This window comes from Polypterus senegalus, chromosome 2 (genome assembly GCF_016835505.1).
Source record: "Polypterus senegalus isolate Bchr_013 chromosome 2, ASM1683550v1, whole genome shotgun sequence".
In the NCBI taxonomy this organism is placed as follows: Eukaryota; Metazoa; Chordata; class Cladistia; order Polypteriformes; family Polypteridae; genus Polypterus; species Polypterus senegalus.
Window position 1 is genome coordinate 188193971 of NC_053155.1, and position 26657 is coordinate 188220627.

Genomic DNA, 26657 nt, shown 5'->3' on the forward strand with positions numbered 1-26657 from the left:
CGGCAAAAGTTCTTCTGTTCATCATGTTCAACTTTACTTTTAGTTCAGATTCAGAATGCATCTTTGTCCATTTTCACCGCGCGGCACACCTATGCTACCTCCCACTATTTGATGGTGTAGCAGTGAAAAAGAGCCCTAGTGCAACAAATCTGTGTTTAGCGGTGTAGCAGTGAAAAAGGTCCCCACTTGAACAGTTTCCCGCTGCGCCACGTTCCGAACGTCGTTTAGGCAATTTAAACCGGTGTTGCGGTATAAGAAAAATCCATATCATAAAAAAATAAAAAATGGTTTTCGGTATGAACCGATATACCGCCCAGCACTAATAGGGTGCCAGTACAATGCAGGGTGACCACACGCTCCAACCACACAGTAGGGCCAATTTAGCATTGCCAATCCACCTAACCTGGATGTCTTTGGACTGTGGAAGGAAACCGATGTAAACACGTGAGAAACATGCAAACTCCAGGCGTGGGAGGACCTACAAACTCTGGTCTCCTTATTGCGATGCAGCAGCACTATCACTGTGTCATTTAAGGTTGACATGTTAAACATATATTATTTGTTTGTTATAAAAATTCTATTTCTTTTTTACCCCAAATGTCACTTATAAATTACATTCTGGAAATATTTTACTAACTTAGCAAACATGTTTACATTTAACTAAAGTAATAATTTTTTTTTTTTAAATAAATTCCAAAATTCATATCGGAAAATATCTGACGTCTATACTTTGGGTAACACGCAGAAACGTAATCAACTCACAACTTTCACAATTATGTTGATTTTGGGAAATTTAAATCCACATTAGACATTCTGTAAAGGCTGAAAAGGGTTAAAAAAAAACATGCGAGTAGTCCAGTTGCTGTCACTACCCTTTCACATTTCAGGTAATATGAAAAAAAATGAACAAATCAGTGGGTGATCCTGTATATGTATGCGTGCATGTGTGTGTGTGTGTGTGTGTTTTTATGTTTACTCACATGTTGAAAGAAAGGAACTTCACTGATGTTTTCTAGTGTCACTGTTTGGTTGTTTCACCTAAGACTGTCTTTGGTGCTTTGTAAGCATGAACAAACTCACAACAGTGATTTCCAGTGATGGATTAAATATTGCTGTTTTCTATGTCAGAATAAGTCAGGTCAGGATTTTTAACAAGACTATTAACATTCTGTAACATTCTAAAACATGCTTAATCCAACTAAGGATCAGAAGGGTCCAGAGTGTACCCTATCATTTTCCCCATTTCATTATTTGAAAGTGCTACTTCACTCACAATGGTATATATCATTTTTGACCTGTATGTTTCAATATAGGAAATGGAAACAGGCATATAGTTCATCGTAAAGATCTTCCATAAATTACTAGTTTGTTTTAAGTATTTTATTACAATAAGTTACTAGGCATGCATAGGAATATCTAAAAATATGTGAAGTCCAGAGTTCATGTTTTGACATATCACGAGCAAACTTCTTGACTTCTTGGAACTAAGGTAAAAACATTCTTGATTATCATATCAGTAAAAATGTGTAACAGTCCAAAGTTCGGGATTGTTTTTTTTCACTATGAATGCCTCCAGTGATGTTTATCTAAAGGAATGCCACTGCAACTCAACACAGAGAAATTTTTCTAAAGGTGTTTCTATTTATTTGATTTTACCACTTCTAAAATTAATATAGAAGTTAAAAAGGCAAATTTGCCATTTAACTCTGCATATATAAATATGTAAAAATTCACATATCTTATGAGCCTGCTGATGAATGTGTTTAAGCAACTGAAGCACCCTTTTTCAGCGCAGTCCATTTTGGCCTTAGTCTCTGGTGACCTAATGGAGAAACAGGTTAGCTGATCTATTAAACTGTCTGTTGTGAGTGATAGGTTGATTTCTAGCTCCAGTCAGCACTTTTCATTTTTAAAGGATCAAATATGTGACCCAAATACAGTAGAGTCTCACTTATCCGACATAAACGGGCCGGCAGAACGTTAGATAAGCGAAAATGTTGGATAATGGCAGGTGTTTAGAAAAAGCCTATTAAGAGTCAAACTATGTTATAATTTTACACATTACGCACCTAATAATCATGTTTTACATCAAAACGACAGAATAAATTAACTGAAAAAATGCACTTACAGAATTGTCTGAAGTTAAATATAGTATGTACTATACTTAAAAAGTTCAGTCCTGTGATGATTTAAAGACATTTTTGATTGTAGTTTGCTTTCCTGACGAGTGCCGTTTCTTCGCTGTCAAGTCTTGCCATCTTTGCAGCATCATTATGTCGATTCCTGTAGCTTGTTCTTGTTGCTCAGTGTAATTAATTGCAGTTTCTAGAGCCTTAACTCCAGCACTCATATAGTCAACATCCGTACGAGCGTATACTGTTTACTACAGCATTGTGACTGCGTGTGTGTGTGTTTGTGCTGTGACGCGCGAGTCCCCGTCTTGCACCCGAAAACTTGAACCTGAGTCTCAGTACTTTTAGCAACACCAGATTTATTCAGCTTGAAACAGCAACAGCGCGGTTACTTAATGAAGCGGGATCTGACATTCTCCTATACACAGACACAGCAGTCAGGCAGGGTCGGGGGTAAAGTAATACCGTGCCCTGCGCATTTATAATGTTCTTTGTATCACCCATCGACGACAGGCGCTTATAGCATGTCCGCGATCTTTTCGGATTGGCTTTTATGGTGAATTGCTACAGCTCTGGAAGACTGCGATTGCTTTGGGATGCTCTTCCGTGTGTCATCCCGTTGAATGGAATCCCACAAGAGTTTAGAAACTCACTCACACTACCCATGATTCTTTTCAAAGGTAAAAGTGCAGGTTAATTTGTTTTATGTATTGTTATTTTATTTTTTGTACTAGCAAAATACCCGCGCTTCGCAGCAGAGAAGTAGTGTGTTAAAGAAGTTATAGAAAAGAAAAGGAAACATTTTAAAAATAACGTAACAATATTGTCAATGTAATTGTTTTGTCACTGTTATGAGTGTTGCTGTCATCAAGGATTTGATTATCATTATTTCTTTCAATCAGGTTCGTATTTGGAGGATGTGTTGTGTTCAAGTTATATTACGTGTTTGTCCACCGTTGTAAAGATAACAGGTTTCATTGAAGTGTTCACTATCCAAATCAGTATTCTTGAATCTGAGATGTTTAACAGGTATTCCCGGTATTAAGTTGTGGATTTGCCTGCGAATATTTAGTGGCAGCGTGTCTATGAACTTAATTTAAACTTAAGCTTTACACATTGCTTTCCTATTGATATGTCTACAAAGGCTTGTTCAGATTCAGAGGGTTGTTCCATTCTTACGGCATCAATAAACAGCTCATCTACCTCTTTATCTGAGACATCACACACTGCACGCACAGGTTTACCTTTCCCAGTCCCGCAAAGTCAGTTCATGTGAGTCACTCGGAGTACATGCATCGAAAGTTCTCAGCTGTGCTTGTGCTATCTCGTGCGATGTTGCCATGTCCACAGCTTTATTTAATGTTAACTCAGACCCGGCACTTAAAAGTTTCTCTCGCACTTTTGCTGAATTTGTGCCAAACACTATTATATCCCTGACCATCTCATCTTCGTTTGCATAAGCACAATCCTTCACCAGCAATTTTAACTCTGTTACAAAGTGATGAAAAGTCTCGTTTATACCCTGCCTCCTCTCATTAAACTTGTATCTCGCGAATATCGTATTCGTCTTAGGCATGACAAACGCCAGCAGAAGCGTGTCTATGAACCTAATTTAAAGTTAAGCTTTACACCTTGCTTTCTTATTCGCTTGCATAAGCAAAGTCCTTCACCAGCAATTTTAACTCCGTTACAGCAATTTTAACTTCGTTACAAAGTGATCAAAAGTCTTGTTTATACCCTGTATCTTCTCATTAAACTTGTATCTCGCGAATATTGTATTCGTCGTAGGCATGACAAACGCCAGCGGCAGCCTGTTTATAGACTTAATTTAAACTTAAGGTTTACACTGTGCTTTGTTTCCGCAGTAGCTGCATTTATGAATATGCTTGTATGCATCACTCACTTCATATTCTTTTGCTGCCTTCTCAATTGTGTAATGTGTTTTTTGTTCAGCGCTCTTTGGAGCTCTTCCTTGTTGTCTGCGTACTGCGTTCACAGTCAGTTCAAGTGAGCTGCTCGGAGTACATGCATCGAAGGTTCTCAGCTGTGCTTGTGCTATCTCGTGCGATTTTGACATGTCCACGGCTTTACTTAATGTTAGCTAAGACTTAAGAGTTTCTCTCGCACTTTCGCTGAGTTTGTGCCAAACACTAGTCTATTCCCTGACTATCTCATCTTCGTTTGCATATCACAGTCCTTCACCCGTGAATATTTAGCGACAGCGTGTCTATTGGATTGCTGCCGATGGACAGCCTTATATGGGTAGGCACTCAATTACGTGGAAGGTGTGACGATGAGGGACGTAACTCCGCCTCACACGGCAACCGAGCTGCAGGCTATGGCCGTATATATGTACATAAGTAGGTTCCAGTTATGACCGCTACGCACAGAATTTCGAAATGAAACCAGCCTAACTTTTGTAAGTAAGCTGTAAAGAATAAGCCTGCCAAATTTCAGCTTTCTATTTACACGGGAAGTTGGAAAATTAGTGATGAGTGAGTGAGTGAGTCAGTGAGGGCTTTGCCTTTTATTAGTATAGATTAATCATTTTTATATGAATAGTTTTGGGTTGTGGAATGAATCATCTGAATTTTTCATTATTTATTATGGGAATATTCGCATTGATATACTGTACGAGTGCTTTGGACTGCAAGCACATTTCCAGAATGAATTATGCTCGCAAACCGAAGTTCCACTGTAATTAGCTGCAGTAGAGTCGGGAGCAACAAAAAATAGACTACACTCACGCTCGCAGCTTGCAGTTCTTGTTGCTGATTGATGCGTTTTTTTTGTTTTTTTTTTTGCGGTGTGATGTTAGATAATATGGAATGTAGGATAAGCGAAGGTAGGATAAGCGGACTCTACTGTAAGTTCTTAATTACATTCATTAAATGAACTGAGGAAGAAACATCACAGGGAATGAATGTCTCATCAGTTTGAACCTTCATTATTTAAGTAAGTAAGTAAGGTGAGTATCTGCAAGGAAACACACACTGAAAATTGAACTACTAGAATTTGTCTCAGCAACCTAATGTGTAAGGGTGTGACAGGGTTTTAAAAATTATTCAAGGCTTTTTAAAGTCTTTTTGTTTTTCATTGTCTGTTTTGCCAAAAAGTACATACACTTGGAAGCATCAGTCTTCAAGTACAGATTCCTATTATGATTCTTAAACATAATACATTTCATATACAGTAATGTAAAAATTAACAGAATGATTGATTTAGAGTTTGCCGTGTTAACAAAATTGACATTAATCGCTTTCATATCCTCTTTTTATTTTTATGCAGTACGAATGGGATGAAAATGAAATGTATTATTTCAAAGCAACTGTGGCTTTTGCCATGAGGAAGCTTTTTAAGGATGACAAAGTAAATTATGTGGACTTTACGTAAGTCATTCTATATACTCTTTAAATTTCTATCCTAAGACAGCAGTTCATGAGGTTAAGGGACTGTGTGTCAGAAATGGTGGTGTGTAATACTGAAGCACCTCAGGGAACTGTCCTGTCTCCCTTCCTGTTTACCCTCTACTCAGCACACTTCCAGCATAATACCAATGCCTGACATCTACAGAAATTTTTAGATGATTCCAATATCATAGATTGCATTAACAATGGAAATGAATCAGAGTACAGGAAGGTTGTGGAGGACTTCTTCCTATGGTACAGAAACAACAATCTGTAACTCATCATCAGCAAGACAAAAGAGATGGTGTGCCACGGAGCATCTGAGACCTGTCACCATTCAAGGGGAGGACACGGAAGTGATGCAGAGCTACAAGCACCTAAGAGTACAACAAAATGGACTGATCTGCCAACACAGTGACATTGTACAAGAAGGGTCAGAGCAGGCCGTTCTTCCTAAGGAGACTCAGGTCTTTTGATGTGTGCTGAAAGCTACTGGAAATGTCCAGTCAGTCCATAGTAGCCAATGTATTATATTACACAGCTGTCTCCTGGGGAAGAAACTTGAGCATAAAAGAAGCACAATGCCTGAACAAACAGGGCAAACCCTGGACACACTGGAAGGCGTTGTGGAAAAGAGGATGGAGGCAAAATTGGATGCCATCATGAAAAATCCCCTCCATCCCCTCCAGGAGGTGTTCTCTTGGAACACTTTTAGCCACAAGTTCATTCCATCACAGTGTGCTAAGAAGCAGCACTGGGAGTCTTTTCTGCCTGCTGCCATCAAGCAATTCAATGCATAAACCCAATGTACTTGTTTATTTTTATTTATTTACTTATCGATTGAGTGAATGATTGGCTGTATTATCTGACCTGTGAGTTTGTATCCTTGTTTTTTATATTCCTACTGCCGTATGTATCTGAATTTCCCCATTGGATTAATACAGTTTATCTAATCTAATCTAATTTAATATATTCCTTACAACAAAAGTAAACATTAACATCAAGTATGCTATGACTGCTGGGACTGCTCCTGTATTAAAGTTTCCTTCCCTGAGTGATTAGATGCATTCATTATGAGCCAGCTTTATAGTACAAACACAAATTAAAATTAGTCTATTCAAAGTATATCTTTGTACCAGTTTTAAGAGAGGGCCCTTTAAATTACACAATTTCTCGGGCTCTACATTTACTTGATCTCTCATTTGCAGGGTAGAGATCCACATAGCTGACTTCTTTTAACACCTTTGGCCACACTTGGTTGAATTCCTTTATCCTTGGCTGTAGGAGTTTCCTGCCCAGAACTTTGGATCAAGGAGACAGTAGAGGCACACATATGTGACACATCCAAAGTTAGTTAAGGGCAGTGTCAGCACAAGATTAAACTCTTTATTCATGGCTGGTTTATGATTCACTGCCAGAAAAAAGATTTGCTGATCAGCCATCAATTCAACACTGAAGACAAGATGGCTTTACAGATAAACCTAATTAGCAGGGATCTGCACAGGCTTTTGATGGCTCTCACATTTACATAGCAGTTGTCAATGAATCATTAGGACTTTCCTGCTTAGACATTATTGTTTGTTTTTTTTCTGGCTGTCACCACAGTTGCTTATTATGATATGTCTATTTACTAGGGATGCTCTGATCAGATTTTTATTATGACTGATACTGATCACCAATTTCCAGGCTAATTCCAATACCGATTCTTTTTATCCTTTAAAAAAAAGTTTTAACTAAGCTCCTGCATGACCAGATATGTAGTAGCTGGACTTTACGACAAAGTTTAGTTGATCAAAATGAAAGCAGAACCAGCAGTTTTTTTTCCCTTTTTCTGTATTTGGATTTCTGGTGCTATCCATGAAGTGGAAGAGGGTTCAGTGACCTTCTCAGCTGCCATTTCTTTAATCTACTGCACTTACAAATTACAATCTCCTTGCCAGTCACAGGTTGAAGCAGTCTGGTTTCTCCACACAGCCGTCCACCATTGTCTTGTTTTTGAAGTCACAGTGTACCTCTAGATAGTTCCTGAATTGTTCACTGTTTTTTTAAACATCCCACTCTCCAGATGAATGGTAGTCATTCATTATTATTTGTTCTCTGTCAGCAAAAATCTAGATATTAATGAAAACTTACATTATAAAATTATAAAGTGCAATTCTTTTTTTCTTCTCAGGGAAAATGATGTTGAAGTCTTTCATTACACGGCAAGAGTTTCTTTCCATTTTTTGGTAAAAAATCAGAGTATGATTGTTCCTAAAGAATATGTTGCCAAGGCAATACGGTAAGAATAATTTATTATGATATTCATTCCTGCTTGAATTATTTATTGAATACTATTAATAACATATAATGATAATTTCCAATAATGCAGAACAGTCAATTTTAATTCAGGTTCTGTTATGGACTAGTGTTCTGTCCAGGGTTTGTTCATGTCTAGATGACCCTGACCTGTATAAACAGATTATAAAATGGGTGAATGGATCAAAGGATACATGGATAGCTAAGCAAAGCTGCAAAGAATTTAACTAACCATTTACTTACCTACAGCTTAGACAATGCTTTACCTGGGTATTAAGGAAATAATTGTGCCACTGTTGGCTGTTCGTTTTAAAATATTTGGTGTAATGGAGTGCAGTTCTTGCAGTGCAAGAGTGCAGCCAGATAATGAGCTTTTTGCTGCTTCTTAATCTTTACTCAGATATTAACATAGTACAGCCACACCTGACTACACTTAGCGAGTTAACGTGTGTCAAGATCCAATATCACATTGTAGAAATTCTAAAAAATACTTTTCAACAAAAAACTGGTTGTATGTTATCATATGGCCAAATCATTTTTAGCAGCTAAATTAACCCATCCCCGTCTGTCTGTTTTAGGCTGTCAAGACATCGATTTAACAGTGCTTTTCTGTTAGATGACAAAACCTTGGAGTTTGTTGGGTATCCTCCAACTTTAGCACCACCAGTCACTCAGCCTTTCACAATATGGCTTGTAGTGTTTGGAGTAGTTATGGGAGTAACTGTGCTTACTTCATTCTACCTAATCATCTCTGGATATCTGAACAGGAAAAAGTAAGTAGACTATTTCTATAGCTGAACTTTGCACATTTTTGTACTATTATAATTTTTGAATCTATTGCTATAATGTAAAGTAAGCACACAATTTAATACTTGAAATGAGATCCTCACAAAAAGTTTTGGATGGCTGGAAGATGCATGTAGAAGAATGGAAATTTGAATATTATTTGGAAGACTCCAGCTTAGAGACTAATGTTGGCTTGCTTTAATGTGGGGAAATTTTAATGTCCTTTCTTTTGTGTTTAGTACATGGAAATGTCAATTTGAATTTTGGTGAACATTATGGTATTCATGGAGGAAAGGCAGGCATTTATAAAGACAAAAGTTCAATTGTCTATTTATTGTCATCTCATGAAGTACAGAGTATAGGGTGGGATGAAATTGTGTGCATTCATGACCACAGTGAAAAACAAACAACATATAATATGACAAGACAGTGTATACAACATATAACGCAATACAACATATCGTGCAGTAGACAAGACATTGGGAAGTAAATCAATGTGTACACACAGAAACATATAGTGCAATTGCTGTAACTGACAGTAGGACATAACTCAGCAGTTTAATAAGCTGGGTTGATAACAGCTTAGTAGTAATTTTTTTTTTTTTTGAAATTTTATTAATTTTATTGCAATCATTACATACAAATCAATCAATTTTTACAAAAAGTAGGATTGAGAACAAGTCGACCCCCACGCCTGAGAGAGAGCATGGCCAACGGAGTAAAACTTAAGGCTTGTAAACATACATTTACATTTTATTTTTATTTATTTTTTCTCCAGCCGTCTGGAGTTTTTTTGTTTTTTCTGTCCCCCCTGGCCATTGAACCTTTACTTTTTACATTTTGTGCTATATAAATAAATGTTGTTGTTGCTGTTGTTGTTGTTGTAGAAGAAAAAGTTTATTCTAAAATATTGCTGATTAGATCCTGCCATGTTTTGAAAAAAATCTGTACAGATCCTCTAACTGAGTATTTGATTTTTCAAATAGTATAAAACATCGGTTTCCCACTGACTTAAAAGAGGAGAGTTAGAATTCTTCCAGTTTAGCAAAATAAGTCTGCGTGCCAAAAGTGTAGTGAATTCAATCACAGTTTGTTTGTCGTTCTCCACTTTAAACCCATCTGGAAGAACCCCAAACACAGCTGTTAATGGGTTAGGAGGGATTGTGACACCAAGGCTGTCTAAAAGGTAATTAAAAATTTTGGTCCAGAATGATGTTAATTTGGTGCAGGCCCAAAATATGTGACCCAGTGAGGCTGGGACTTGATTGCAGCGTTCGCAGGTTGGATCTTGCCCTGGAAACATTTTGGAGAGTTTTAGGCGAGACAGATGTGCTCGATATTTAATTTTGAGTTGAAAATTGTATGCTTTAAACATATGGAGCTCAAGTGAATTCTCTGCATTGCTCTTTTCCACTCCTTTTCTGATATATTAATTGAGAGATCTTTTTCCCAGTGTCCTCTTGGATCTTTGAAAGGGAGGGACTGTAAAATAATTTTATATATTGCAGAGATGGTGTCTGAGTCCTTGAAATTGAGCAATATTTTTTCCAGCATGGACGAGGGTACAAGATGAGGAAAATCGGGCAGGTTCTGTTTAACAAAGTTCCTAATTTGAAGATAGTGAAAGAAATGTGTAGCTGGAATGTTAAATTTGGAATGTAATTGTTCATAGGATGCAAAGACATTGTCTATATAAAGATCTCTAAGCAAGTTAATCCCAAATTTTTTCCAGATATTAAAAACTGCATATGTTTGCGAAGGTTGAAAGAGGTGGTTCTCTTGCAGAGGTGCCACAGATAAAAGCTTCTCCATCTTAAAATGCTTTCTACATTGGTTCCATATTCTGAGTGAGTGAAGCACAATTGGGTTATTAGTATATTGGCAATAACTTAAATTTATTGGGGCACAGAGCAGGGAATATAAAGAAGTACTGCAAGATTTTACTTCTATTGCGGACCAGGCCTGTGTATGTTCATATATTTGTGTCCAGGTTTTTATAGCTTGTATGTTTGCTGCCCAGTAATAAAACTGGAAGTTAGGTAGAGCCATGCCACCTTCTGCCTTTTGTCTTTGTAGGGTCACTCTTTGGATATGTGGATGTTTTGAGTTCCAAATAAATGAGGTTATTGTTGAATCTAATTGCTTAAAAATGATTTATTGATGTATATTGGAATGTTTTGAAATAAAAAAGGAGCTTAGGAAGAATATTCATCTTAACAGTGTTAATTCTTCCAGCTAGAGTGAGATGAAGAGTTTTGCTTAATTTTTCCCATGCAGATGGCGAAATTTTGTTGATAAAGAGCTTTATGTTTACTTGTGATGTTTACCCCTAGGTATTTAAACTGTTCTGCAATGATAAAAGGTAGGGTGTCTAATCTAATATTATATGCTTGAGAATTCACTGGAAAGAGTACACTTTTATTCAGATTAATTCTGAGACCAGAGATCTTTTGAAATTCTGTGAGTGCTGTTAAGACTGCAGGCACAGAATTTTGTGGGTCTGATATATACAGTACCATATCATCTGCATATAGAGAAATTTTCTGTTCCAGTCCTTCTCTGATAATCCCCTTTATCTGATCAGCATTTTAACAGTGTATTGCCAGTGGTTCAATGGCGATTGCAAACAGCAGTGGTGACAAGGGGCATCCTTGTCTGGTACCACGTTCTAGTTTAAAGTAGTCTGAACAAATGTTGTTGATACAAATTGAAGCTTCTGGATTGGTATACAGTAGTTTGATCCATGCACAAATGTTCAGGCCAAACCCAAATTTCTCCAATGTAGTAAAAAGGTATTTCCATTCAATCATGTCAAATGCTTGTTCTGCATCCAATGATAATAATATTTCTGAGGTGTTTGTCTTAGTTGGTGAGTATATTACATTAAACAGGCGTTGAAGATTTGAAGATAAGTGTCAACCCTTGATAAATCCAGTTTGATCTTGTGATATTACCGAAGGGAGCACTTTCTCCATCCTTCTAGCTATGATTTTGCAGAGTATTTTAACATCATTATTCAAAAGTGAAATTGGCCTGTATGATGCACATTGTAATAAGTCCTTATTTTGTTTAGGAAAGACGGTGATTAATGCTTGGCGAAAAGTTTGAGGAAGAGTTTGATTGTCTCTGGCTTCTGTAAATGTTGCTAATAGGAGGGGAGCTAGCTGAGCGGAGAATTTCTTATAAAATTCTGCCGGGTAGCCATCAGAGCCTGCTGCTTTTCTGCCTTGAAGTGACTTTATAGCATCTAGTAATTCTGATAACGCCATAGGTTTATCGAGTTCCTCCGAACTAAAAGTATCTATTTGTGGTATCTGTAATGTATCCAGAAATGCATTAGATTGTGTGTTGTCTTCTTTAAACTCAGTAGAATATAAGGATTTATAGTAGTCTCTAAATGTGTACATTATATTTTTGTGGTCGATGATTTTGTCTCCATTCATGTTGGTGATTACTGGGATTGTGTTGCAGACTTCTTGCTTGTGAATTTGTTGAGCTAAAAGCTTATTAGCTTTCTCTCCGTGTTCATAGTAATGATGTCTGGATTTATAAATTATTGTTCAGTTTCTTTAGTTGTCAAGAGGTTTAGTTCTGAATGCAGAGCCTGCCTTTTCCTATGTAGAGCCTCGCTTGGAAGCCTGGCATGTTCTTCATCTATTCTAGTAATTTTGCTTTTAGGCTCTGCTACTTTCTTGGTTTCTAATTTATTTCTGTGGGAAAGATATGAGATAATCTGTCCTCTTAAGAAGGCCTTAAGAGTTTTCCAGAGTACTCCTGCAGAAATCTCAGCTTAGTAGTAATAATACTGTTTCTTAAAATGTGCAAAATGGGCAGATAATGCATTTAACAGATATCATACACAATGCAATGCGCATTAACTTAATAATATTAATAATAATAATGTTTTTTATTTAAATAGCACCTTTCCAGTGCTCAAAGCACTTATTTAAATAGCAGGGTATAAGTAACATTGGGTACAAATATTTCTGCATCGAACACTAAACAGATACATACAGAAGATACAAAGCATTAAATTGAATAAAAAATAAAAAACCTGAGTAAATTACTAAATTCAATACTAAAAGAAAAACTTGAACAAATAGCATAATGTGTGATATTACAGACATACAAATTATCTAGAGCATCTGGATAGAGAGGTATACTGAAAGAAGGGGCAGCAGGTTAGGTCAAGTTAAAAGCCTTCCTGAGCAGCTGAGTTTTAAGTTGTTTTTTAAAAGAATGAATGGAGTCAGCTGATCTCATTAATTCTGGGATGTCCTTTCAAAGTCTGGGTGCTATACAGCTAAAGGCCCTGTCATCCACAGAGTTTATGTTAGTGTGGGGCATAGCAAGATTGCCTGAATCAGAGGACCTTAGTGGGGCAAAAAGGAGCATAGTGATGGAGAAGGTCACTGATGTAGTCCAGTGCAAGGCCATTTAAAGCTTTGTAGGTTAATAATAGAATTTCATATTGAATCAGCTGGAATTGTGATATAAGATTAGAAGTGGCACCTGCCAGTAGGGAGTTACAATCATCGATACAGGGTGTGATAAAAGCAAGGACAAGTTTCTCAGCATTAGAAAAGGACAGGAATGAGCAAACAATGGATATGTTACAGACGTGAAAGTAAGAAAGTTTCTTAATGTGGTTTAAGAGGGTGGAATGAGAAAGTGAAAAATCAAAGATGACACCAAGATTCCCTGCATTAGAAGTTCTGATGAGATCACTGTCCAAAGTGACTGAAAAGAAACTCATTTTCTTAGGATGCGCTTTAGTGCCAATTTGCAGGAGTTCAGTGTTGTTGCAGGTTTTTATTTCACTGAAGCAAGTTGTGAGCTCAGAAAGCTCTGATGAAATTTTGCTTTTAACATTGAAATAGAGTTGAGTATCATCTGCATAAAAATGAAAAAATCTACGAATAATATGGCCAAGGGGAAGTATACAGATACAGAAGAACAGAAGGCTAAGGACAGAGCCCTGAGGAACTCCTTGTTTTAATGGCGCTGAGCTGGATCTGCTGTTGCCAACACTAACAAACTCTTGCCTATCAGAAAGATAGGACTTAAACCACTGGAGAGCAGTGCCAGAGATACCCAGCATGTTCTCCATTCTGAAAGTAGAATGTCATGTCTAATGGTGCTTTCATAGACCGTAATTCTGAATTGAACCAAGCAGATGAATATTTAAAAGAAACAGTTTGTGCTTTAGGCATTTTAAGAGGGATGTAGATAGTTTTAGATCATAATTCAGAGTTGATAGTTCTGCAGTGGGAAGAGGGAGTGCAAGAGCGTTGAGTCATACAGCGTGAGGAAAAAAAGCTGCTACACAATCTAGATGATCTAGTTCAAATGCTGCAATACTGTCTAGTCGACAATAAAGGCACAAAGAACCTATGTGCAGGGTGAGGTGGTGGGGGGTGGGTCAGCTGTAATGTTGGACGCCAAACTTAAACGAGTGTTATAAGTCTCCTGTATGGAGGGAATGGACACTCTGATGATGTTCTCAGCTGTCTTAACAATCTTCTGTAGTGACTTGCGGTCAGCTGCATTACAATTTCCATACCACACTATGATGGAACTGGTCAGCACGCCCTCTATGACTTGCCTTTCTTAGCTGTCGCAGGACGTAAAGCCGTTGTTTTGCTTTCGTGACAACGGAGGAGCAGTTAAGGCTCCAGGTAAGGTCTTCTGTAATGCGTACACCCAGAGGAACTTGATGTTTTCAACTCTCTCTATGATGTAACCATTTATATGTAGAGAGCTGTGAACTGGATGGGATTTCCTGAAGTCAACTATTTCTTTCATTCTGTCAATATTAAGAGACAAGTTGTTGCCCTCACACCAGGCTATCAGGTGCTTAACCTCTTCTCTGTAAGTTGACTCATCGCTGTTACTAATGAGGACTACCACAGAGTTGTATCATCATAAAATCTGATGATACAATTAGAACTAAACTGAGCAGCGCAGTCATGTGTCAACAAGGTGAAAAGCAGAGGAGAGAGGACACAGCCCCATGGTGCCACTGTGCTCAGAGTGATGATGCTGGAGATGTTGGTGACAATGCAGATAAACTGGGGCCGTTCTGTGCAGAAATCCAAAATCCATTTGCACAATGATGTTTTCAGTCCTAGTCCTCTAAGTTTGCATGTCAGCTTCTGTAGGTTGATTGTATTAAATGCTCAGCTGAAATCCATGAACGGTATTCTGGTGCATGTATTTTTATGTCCATGTGAGACAGGTTGAGATGGAAAACTATGGAAATGGTGTCATCAGTGCATCGGTTTAAGTGATACTCAAATTGTAGTGAATCTGTTGAACTTGAAAGTTTGGCATTAAAGTGTGACATGACTATTCTCTCAAATCATTTCATGATAACCTACATAAGTGCTATGGGATGGTAGTTACTGAGGCACATCACAGTTTGCTTCTTCTATATTGGTATGTAGTGGTAACCTTAAAGCACACAGTTACAGCCACTTGACTCAGAGATATTTTGAAAATATCCGTGAAGGCATCAGCCAGCTGACCCACACATTCTTTAATCACTTGTCCAGGTATGTTGTCTGGTCTTACAGCTTTGTGTGGATTGACCCTGAAAAGGCTTCCCCTCACCTCAGCTTTTGTCAGACAGGTCACCTTGTCATTTAGAGGAGGTGGGGTTTTTTTTCTACGATGTTTACATAAAAGATATTTAGTATGTTAGGGACAGTGGCATCAGCAGCACAGTCTGGTAGAGCAACTACAGCCTGTGTGGGCTTTATTTCCCTGCCACATAGGTAGTGAGTCTTTGGTGTCTGAAAAAGACATTGTAGTTTACTCCCATATGCCCGTTTTGCTGCTTTGTTGGATAGGGACAAGTTCACCATTGCTATTCTGAGTGCTTCTTTATCACCTACCTTAAAGGTAGCATCTCGGGTTTCAACAGGACTCTCACCTTACATGTCAATCATGGCTTCTGATTAGCTCTTATGGTGTAGTGATTGAAGATAGAAATGTCATCTGTACATTTGGTGATGTAGCCGATCACAGATGTCGTGTACTCCTCCAGATTTAGAGTTTTATCCCAGTTGGTAAGTTTAAAGTTTCTGTTCATATTCTGATTTTTTTATGACTGGTTTTGAGCATATCAATAATGGTCTGTAAGTAGGAATCAGTTTAACAGAGATGTACTTCATGAACCCAAATGGTGGAGGGGCACAGCTCGGTATGTGCCTTGTATGTTTATATAAACCAGATCCAGTATATTTTGCCTTTTCGTTGAAAAATTAACATACTAGTAGAATTTTGGTAGGACTGATTTCAGACTGGTGTGCTTAAAGTCGCCAACAATAATCAGAACACTGTCGGTGTATGCAGTTTACAATTTGTTTATAGCATTATACAGTTCACCTAGTACTTAATTAGCATTAGAGCTGGGAGACAAGTACACCACGAAAATAATCACCACGGAAAATTCCCTCAGCAGATAAAACACCCAGCATTTCACTGAAAGAAGCTCCACCAGTTGTGAACAGTGACTCAAGATTATTGTTGCTTTAGAACACCAGTCCTTGTTGATATACAGTATATACTCTCAGATGTAGCCTGATATAGTCCAACTTGTTATCAATGGAGCAGATGTTCACTTGGAGAATAGTTGGCAGCAATGATCTGTTTGGTTTAGCCTTCAACTTAACATGAATGGCAACTCTCTTGCCGCATTTCTGTTTCCTCTTGGCGCGCTTCCTTGTTTGCCTCCATTGTACATTCACTCTCAGTGATGCCATGGTCTTGTGAGTTGGAATGCTTAGCAGGCTGAGGTCAGCAAGCATCTCCATTGTTTCCATCAGCAACTTTAATAAACCGTTCACAACATTTTTACGAACCAACACCAAAGTGGTTCAGTTGTATTTCTGTGTGCTGGTGTGTCTGCCCTTTATACAAGTCGAATTACTGACAAAATACGAATTACAATCAGTATTAAACACATCTGAAGCAACCGCTGCACTCACGCACATTGCTATGGTGTAAAGCATAAAAGTGTATAATCTTAAAAAAGACTGTATTCCCAGCTGCGTAATTCAGTGACACACTGAAATGTGACAACATGTTTCATAATTAGAGGTCAAATTCTTCTAGACTAAGTTAAGAGTGCTAGTGTCACAAGGGAAACTGAAATTGTCTAAAAGGCTCATCTTCCTGTTCTTGAACCTATTGTAGTTTTAGCTATTTACAGTACATGTCTCTTTTAGGTGGCTAGCTATCCTTCAAAGTTCTGCTCACCATTGCCACACTAGATGGAGCTTTTTTCGCCGTTTTATAGGCACCCCTGCCACTGGTGATGGAATGCTAGGTCATAATATGGGTGACTCATCCCTGGCTGATTTAACTTGTCAGTGGCATTACATAGCTCTCCCTTTGAAGTTGCTGTTCCCAGCGACCACTTACAAATTCTTGAAATGGCACACAGCTCTTTGAAATAGCGGGGTGGTCTTTGTTTCTGCAACAGTATTGCATCTGAAGACAAAAGCACATCAGCAGGGATCTTGAGCAGTTTGCTGTTGGGTGTAGCAGCAGAAATGTTGAGTGCTACTTTGACAGATGGAGCTGTCATGCAATGCAGCAGCGGAATTAAACAGTGCACTTGGGTGCAATGATCTGCTGATTACAAGTGAACAGACAAGCCTCCTCGCTGCAGATGTACCGGTCTCTTGGCTGTTTTCCTTGACTGATAACTACTAACTAGAAACTACCATAACTAATAATTCACTCTATTTTACATGGAAAGGATCTCTCACAGATCAGATTATAAAATTATCATATAATAAAAGTACATGAAAAAATAAATTATTCTCATCCTTTAATAGCATTTTGTGTGCTTTACAGATGCTTGCCAGTAGTGATTTATTAATTTATTTCACTTGCATTCCCACAAGTTTAATAAGAATATACAATAATGGAAAAAGAAACATAACCATCTTTCTGAACAAAATAAAACAATATTTAAGAAGCATTCCATCATATCATTCACTAATGGAGGACATTATGGTAGAGACCAGCAGTTGTTGCAAGGATTTCTGTTTGTACTCTAATGCACAAAGTGGGTGATTTTAGGAGTTGTAATTTCTGCAAGTTCTGGTGAGGTCCAAAATATTTTAAATTTAACTAAACTGTAACAAAGATTTATTTTGCTCTTAATAACATTTTAATTTAAAAAAATCAGGAAAGTGATTACACATCTTGGCAATGTGGCCTACTGAAATAATGTCACCTTGCAATAGTCAGAATTGGCTTAAGTGAGACATATTTCTCTTGATATTACACAATACAGTGGAAAACTTGTGAATCCTTCATATTCACAAGTGATTTTACCAGTGTATTACAAGATCATAATATTCCAAACTGCACAAAAATGAATAACCACTATACTGATGTTTTGTGAGTGTTATTAAGACCAAAAGAAGCATTTGTTAAGGTCTTATGACACAGCAGTATGTGACTAATATTTGCATTTTTCAGTACTTGAAGTGTTCCCCATTTTACAGTATATACAGTACATTACAATTTCAAAGTAACACAGAGCACAGTATACATGAATGGTTTAAATAGAGTTTTAGGTGTAACTGAGGTAATCTTTAAATTTACTGCCATGTGTTCATTGAACAATGAAATTCTTTTTTGTTTTTCTCCTATAGAATAGTGGCAGTAATAAAACCAGAAAAAGTACTATATATACAGTATTTATAATGTTTTCAACATTTCATATGCTGCCCATCTAACTTCTATTCCTGTGCTTCCTTTACTACATATGACTTGGCTCCATGCATCATTGCTGGTCTTTACCACTGTCTTAAACACCTTAACCTTTAACCTTTGCCTTAATTCATTGATCGCACAATACTCCCTATGCCTTTTCCAATTGTTTCATCCAAACTGCATACAGTGGGTTATCTCTCCATCTAATTCTTCTTTTGAGCTACCACTGAGTTTAGATATTTAAATTTATCAATTAGATAAGTGCAATAGAAATGGTGGAAAGTGTTAAAGGGAATAAAAATAACACTTATAACAATTGTCATTAAAGGCATACTCACCCAAAATTATACTTTTAGCTAATATATACACAGTGTTGTTTGTAATGATGGCAGAAGAAAACAGAAAGAACAAAGTTCCTGACACGATAGGCTTTAAAGGAGACCAAAGCTGATCAAATGGCACAATAGCAAAAATCCTCATGATACTCAATCCATATGCCAAATACCCAGTCATATGGTCACAGCATGTTAAACACATATATTTTTGCTAATATAGTATTATGTAAGACACTTCCAGAGAATCTCCTGAATGAATTGAAGACCTATACCCCCACTTCATTAGTCAGGCATTCTCCCCAGTAATATCCATTCATTAGGTACCATGGTGCATCCCACCATATCAGCGTAGGAGAGTTCATTCTGAAAGAGGAGTATAATTAAGGATTAAAACTTAAAGAAAACTGAGTGAAAGCATTACCAGGTGGAAAGTGTGCATCATGCTTGTGCATATCTGAGGTGCTTCAAAAAGAAGAAGATCAATTCAGCAGTTCAGTTTCACAAACTGCTGTTGAAAAATCCAGAAATTGGCAGTTGAGGCTTAATGGCTGAAGAATTAGGGGACAGGTGGGTTTTCAATTCAGAAACTCGGAGGCAATGTACTCCTTAGCTGTTCATGGGATGATTTGCTGCAAGTGGTTTATTTAACAGTATTTAGATATATGGATAATGTGGTATGATTCATTTCAAATTTTTTGTACTTTCAACATTTTGATTGTATTTGTTGTTTGTTCGGTGTTGGTAATTATTGATGCCTATTGCATCAGGAACTTTGTTTGCTCACTTTTCCATAAAAATGTGAAATTATCATTGTTTTGTCTGCCATTACTACAAACACTATGGATTAAATGATAAGAGATAAGAAATGGTCACCTTTAGATGGTGTATGCCCTTAATAAATCGTGACCCTAACTACATTTAATAATTAACACATTATTAGTTCATGTAAATTCAAAAAGTAATAAATGTGATTGAATGATAGATCATATATTGGGAACATTTTATAATAACTTTCATTAATAAGTCTTTAATGAACATTATGTATGGCTTCTTTACAATTTTTTTTTTTTTAATTTTATTGATTTTTTTAAATCCCAGTCCATACACATGACTCGAGTTTAACAAAAAGAATAAAAACAAAAAAAAAAAAAAACGGTTTGAGACAAATCAACCCCCACCCCTGAGAAAGAGAGTTAGGCAAGCAGTGTAAAACTTTATGCTAGTAAAGTTAGCCAATAAAAGGTGTCATTTTGCTTGGCTTTTCTCTGCCAGTAAAGAGAAATGAATAGATAAATCCACATTCTTTACAATTTTCTTGTTATAATAAATAAATTGTTCCTCAGATAGAATAAAGAAAGTCAAATTTCACATTTCATCAATAATAAATAATTTGTCAGACAAAGAGTAGATATAAAAAGTGTTTTCTGAGCAGTTACATTTAGGAGAGATTGAAAATTAAAATAGCTGATTAGTGTTAAGAAACCAACTACTACAAGTTTTTCACCAGCAGATGGCATCAATCACCTATTGAACTAAAGTTTTCTAACAGCCATGGTATGATAAAATAATTCCAGAAATTGATGAATTCTTCCTGCTTGGTGTCAACAGTTCAGGCTTTTGGTGGCAGTTTTTAGGTCCCAGTGCCAAAGAGACAAGTAAGTCACAGCACCTATTCATGGTGTAGTGCAGGGGGCAGCAACATCCATCCTGGAGAGCTGCAGTGACTGCAGGTTTTTATTCCAAACCAGTTCCTTAATTAGAAATCAATGCTTGCCAATATCAGACTTTATTTAATTTTATGGCTTGTTAGGTACCAGATCATTATTATTCGATTTTTTTTTTCCTTTCCTAGGATAACATCCATATAATTTGAAGCCTAAAATGGATGAGTAATTCCCAGTCCTTCACTAGTCCTTACTCTTTATTAAACCAGATAGTTCACGCTGAATATACACAGGCGTAAATGAATACAAGTTAGATTCAGAACTGCTGGGTTCCTTTGTCATTTGCATTTTATTGCTAATAAGGAGCAGTTAAAAACAGCAAATGCAACTGTTTAAGACTGAAATAATCAATTAAGGGTGTGAACCTTAACAGGCAAGACAACTATAATGAAGCTTCAAAATGTTGCTGGAGCAATAAGTGTGCTTTATCTACAACAATTGACTTACCCCTGGTGTAATGTTTCCATCTGCAAATAATATTTTCAGCAGGAAAAAAATACCTAAGAAAGTCCTAAAATGTTTACACATTTGAATAGATCCCACAGAATTAATAATATCTAATAAACTCTTTGCTGCCGGTGTCTTTATAGATAATAAAATAAACAATCCAGATTGCGTTATTGTAATTTTTGCTAAGTCAGTTAGAAGGTTGCAAAGCTGATTAAGAATGAAAGATAAGGTCCAAAATATTTGTAAATTAATAATAACTATTATAACTGTGGGACATTACCCTTGAGATGTGGAACTCAAAGGATCTGATAACACTCATATTTTAAGACAGTTTTTGGAAAATGTATCATTAAGAATGATTCCATATTGGCCTTTAGTGTGAGGTTTATAAAAAAAAAATTAAGCAGTCAGGCAAACATCAATTAATGGAATGCTGTTTGTCATTATTCTAATCTTTGGTAAGAAAAAAATAGTTTAATAAACACACATTTTATTATCTTTTGATGATATAGTGCTGTTGCCCTCATTTTCTTTATCATGACACATGTCATTTTTACTTCAGCTCCAGACCTGACCTGAAATCTTTGCTCAGTCATGACTTGCTGGGTCTGCATCTTCCTGTCTACAAAGGCAGTATCAGTCATTACCAAATAGCACTTTTGTTAGTAGGTCCAGAGACCTGAGACCCCACATTCTTCTATATTTTTTTTATCATGGTCAAGGATACTGATGGCTGTAATTCAGTTTTGCGAACTCTTGGTAGGCCAACGTGCACACCAATAATCAGGAAAAGAGGTTGGATATCAGAGGCCAAAAATGGTGTGTCACAGCCTAAATATTAATCTCTCTGTCACCCACTGCTGTTTATTAGAGCTAGGGACATCATACTAAAATTCAAAAAGATCAAAAATGTTAATTGAAAAAGCTAGGAAAATCAAGACACTCAAGAAAGCCTCCAAATGAATGAAGAGCAGCCTCTTCTGTGTTAAATGTCCTGTCAGTTTTGCATCCCTTCTTTCACATTGATACACAGTACATAAATAATTATATACAGTATCTACTATACTTCAGTGTATCAAAAATGTGGATTTTTTTCACTTTAAAACTCAGTTTTATGTGCTAATGATTGTGAAGAATTAACCTTGAATTGAAAAATGCAGAACTTATGCTTTAATAGTCCTAGTTGACTGATTTACACCCATGACCAGACGGTGTAGAGAAGGGATTGAAAAGGCTTGTAGGATGTTGGGTTATTAAGGAACTTGGATTGAGTCCATTTAAAGACTCCATGATGACATTCTGATTTTTGGGTGGTTAATTTTTACAACAGAGTTGGAGCTCTGTTTGCAGTTTGAATGTCTGTGTCGTTTTCTCTTAGAGATGAAAGATGGAATACCCAAAGCCATATTTGTTAAGTTAAAAATGATTGTAAATTGTGGTAGTATGAGTGAGTGTGGGTGTATGCGTGTAGTTGATTGAGTTTGTAAAAGTTTGGTTTAACACACAATCAAGAGCAGGTTCTGTCATTTAAATATTATTTAAGTTAATTAGTGAACAATGAGGGGATTGAGTACTTGATGCATTTGTAGGAAAAAAAGGTGGGATATTATCTTAGTAACAAAAAATTGCAGTGCACCCAGTGCATTTGAACTTTTATGGCGAAGATGCCAACAAATGGCTGAAGAACACAATGCATGGGTGTTTAGAATGCAAGGTTAAAGGAAATGAGGGCTGGGTGTTGAGGATGAGGATTCAAAACTAGTACAAGTAAGCAACACTAGAATTTAAAAAAAGGACTCTATTCACAAGAAAAAAATTAACTCAGAGAGGTAAGTTCACTGTCATTTCTAATGAAAAATGAACTTCTCATAAGTAAAACATATACACCTTGATGTACTGTATGTCTGTGATGGGACAAGGTGGGAGTGTTTTAAGAATGGTTATATTAATTGGTTTAATGATTTTTAGTGCAACCATGTGTGCTGATTAATGGCAGATACGTTGCGGCAATCACGTACAGCTGGAAGGCGCAGGATAAGGAGGGATAGAGTAAGTGCAGAGGGCAAAAATGAAAATAAAGATGAGGGAGCACTCATAGTAGGAGCTAAGATTGTAACCATTTCTAAAGGGCAGGATGGATGAGGTCAGTGCTGTCGATGTCTATTTTGGGGCAGAATCGAGAAATGGAGCCGAGCCATGGGATCAGCAAATGGTCCAGCCTGCTGCCTATTTCTTGAAGAGCTCAGGAGACTGGATAATTACTGGGGGAAGGACTCATGGTTTACTCTTTGTGGCGACTGAAAGAGGTAGTAGAGAGAGAAAGGGTATTGATTGGCATTGCAGCAATGAGGTGTTTAAGTTAGAGAGAGAGACTTTGGATGCTGCAGAGATGTTCACTAGGGAAAGGCAATGCAGTCGTAGTGATGATTGGAAGTTGCTGGGGATTTTTCCAAGGTTGTTATTTGGGATTCCTGAGGAAGATGGGTTTCATGTTATGAGTGGAGAATGGGATTTTATTGATTTTATATATTTATTAAAAACTTACTAGCACTGTTTTCATGAAGATTAATTTATGACAAGCACTGTTTCTATTTGCACAAGTTATTTGTTCTGCTATAAAATTTATAATAAACACTCCGCCGTTTTGCAAAAGAATATTTGTCAGTCTCCTCACTTGCTACTGGTCCATTCTCAGTCCAGGAACTATCAGTTGCCTTGACAAAGGACAATGTTAAGTGTGGGGCATCATGGGCACGAGCAAAAAAACAAAGTGCATGTCAAAAGATAGTCTTAAATAGTATAATGCACTTGTGAGGTATAAGATACTACACTTTAGGGCTCTGTATTAAAAGAAGGGTAAAACAACACTTTGATTTTGTTCCTATAACCTGTATCAAAATGATCACAATCCTAATACTATGTTTATTTTTTTGTTCATTTTGTTGTGGTAGTTTTCAATGCCAAAATTGTCTATTCCTTTTAGTTCTTATATTAGTTGAATGCATATGTAACTAGGGCCGGTGTGTTTGGGTGGGTTGATGAGGTGATAACATGTCACCAAAGTTTGACTCGGCTTTAACCATAATTTCATAGAATTCTGAGCCTGATTCTTTCCAAGGTTGTTAACAAAGTTTCCCAGTTTAAAAATTAGACAAAGCTTTCATAATTAAAATTTGAAGTACTAGGCCAATTACTAAATATTTGTTTCTAATTTCATTCTTTATTTTGACATTTAGAGATCTAGTGAGGTGGGATTAGACAGCTCCGTCATGTTGCCTTCTTATGATGCTGCTAGTGGCTTCACTGATTGATACAACGTCTTCACTAATAAAGGATATGAAGTGTGATACTCCTTTCTAACCACTAAAATTAGCACAAACATAATAAGCTGACACAGGACAGCTTTAAATGTAATCTTTTTTTTCTGTTTGTTTTGGTCATCCAGTATGTTTCAGATTAAAATACATTGGTTATAATGCATTTTATATGCTGGACGTGAAGTTTTATATACTAGGTATGCTAATAAAAACAGTTTAGAATCACCCGAAATGTGCATACAGCTGGCTGTACTATCGTAAGTCAGCCAACAGTTGTGCTGTAAACGGGCAGCTTAGTAAACTTTCATTTCTGTTTGTTTCTTACACAGGAAAGCAAAGCAAGATGAGGCCACAGAAAACCCTTATGCAAACACGGAAAATGGCATATCAAATGGATCTTTTATCAATGAAGACAGTGCTCTCACAGGACTTTAAATGTATTTTTACAATTGCTTTATTTTTTTCAAACATATGAAATTATTTTTCGAAAAAGTCCCCAGCGTTCTTATAAATACAAATCAAAATGTAATAGCAGTCCTGATAAACTGATACCATACTGTACTGCCACTGATCTAATAAAGTAGGACTTTAACTCAAAAAAGTCAAAAGGTCTTATAATTTCAAGCAATATTTGAGATTATTAATTAAGCACATTTTTTTAAGAATTTTGTTTACAGCACAATGAGGCCTCAAATGTTTTTACAAAATTACAAGTAAACAAAATTAAACAAAGTATGATTTCACAGATCTGTTTTGGTTTAATTAATTGAAATCCTTCAGCAGCCATTGATAGGACAACTTTTTAAAGATGCTCACGGTATTTTATTTGATTTGTGCAACAAATCATCAAACTCTGAAAAAGAAGATATACAAGAGCTAATGGGACTGGATGTTTGACATGGGTTGTGGTAACACTCCCTCCATGACTATCTAGTAGTTTGTCATTTAATCGCTCGTGGACACAACAAAACTTATTCTCATTTTCATCATTAGTTGTATTCTTTGTAATTGTGAAACAGCTAATAGTCTGTTTATCATTCTCATAATATTACAACAGTTAAAGTGATAAACAATTGTTATCAACCCAAAAAGCTCGTCCATCCTATGTACATAGATTGTCCCAAATAATATCATTTTGAGATTTGAAGATAACTACTTTCCTACTTTCTACCACACTAGTTGGTAATGTATTCCCTATGTCTTTTGGTTATTTGTGTGAAACTTCTTGAAGGAACAATAGAAACATACAAATGATTAACTAATGTGGCACTTAAGTTGTGCACACCATCCTCCACTGCTGATTTAAGCATTTTCTCCTCATTCCCAGCACTTAAAATGTAACAAAAAGTTGCTGTTAATCTTCTTTACTGTGGAGTATATTCAGCTATGGCTACCTCATCTATGTCTATGCCTTGTGCCTACTAGAGATGCATATAATGCCCACAAACAGTAATGAAACAATGGTGGTAGCAAGTAAAGAAAAAAAAAATGTCTATTCTGGACTGCGTAGTCATATAATGTGACACACTTAGAAAAAATGAGATTCAGCAAATGCAGTCTGTTAGATTTGACAAGCTCTCTGACTAAAATATGTCCTGTAGTGTGAGAATGCCACTCCTTTAAATAAATTCTTACTCAACAAAGTACATTAGTCAATTACCTGGTTCTGTTCCTCTACACTCTATCATATGTGCACTCTGATTGAAAGTCCAACTTTGGTTTTTTACAAACAGACATTCTGCATACACAAAAAAGTAGTGGGCATTTGGACAATATATTATGGCAAAAGGCTGAATTGTATCTCCTTCACATTAACATTTGAACTTTTCAGAAAGTCTATTTTTTGTCTGTTTATGTTAATGCCATTAAAAAAACACATACTTTCTGGAACAATGGTGGGCAATGTCAGTCCTGAGGGCCACAGTGGCTGCAGGTTTTCATTCCAGAAACCAATCCTTGCCAATCTCAGACCATAATTTTATGGTTTGTTAGTCTGAAATGTTAGGATCTTATATCATAGATTTTTTCCTTTCCAAAGATATCATCCAAATGATTAAAAGTCTAAAACAAATCATTTTCAGTTGGTCACGTTTTTTTCTTAAGTGTTTTAACCAAATAATGCATGATGAATCCACACAGGTGTAAATGGAAATAAGTTAAATGAAGAACTGCTGGGTTCTTTGTTCTTTTGAAGTAAAAATCATGTCAATATCATGTTGTGGAGATACTAATGTTAAAAGAGTGTGAGGTTGGATCAGTTTTTATTTTTTTAGACATTATATGTTGTCACACACGTGTGAGTAGGAGGCAGCTAAAGTAATTGAGTAATTGTAACCAAACCAGGGGGTGGCGGGGTGCGCTGACTGTCTCTCTCAGTTCCTTGCAGACCATTCTCAGAAAATCCCATTTGGTTCCGGCACCTCTGAAGACATCACTTCCGGTCCTGGCGCCTGTGATGATGTCACTTCCGGTC

At 36.7% G+C, this 26657-nt stretch overlaps 1 protein-coding gene across 1 annotated transcript in view; it reads left to right on the top strand.

The window, feature by feature from the left end:
* The window catches only part of ace2 (angiotensin I converting enzyme 2), a 99089-nt gene extending 72999 nt beyond the window's left edge, over positions 1-26090 (top strand). The window contains exons 15-18 of the mRNA XM_039745047.1: positions 5421-5521; positions 7713-7820; positions 8416-8610; positions 24514-26090. Of these exons, the coding sequence (XP_039600981.1) occupies positions 5421-5521; positions 7713-7820; positions 8416-8610; positions 24514-24619 (510 nt within the window). The 3' untranslated portion in view covers positions 24620-26090. The remainder of the gene's footprint in view (positions 1-5420; positions 5522-7712; positions 7821-8415; positions 8611-24513) is intronic.
* Positions 26091-26657: the final 567 nt, after the last annotated feature.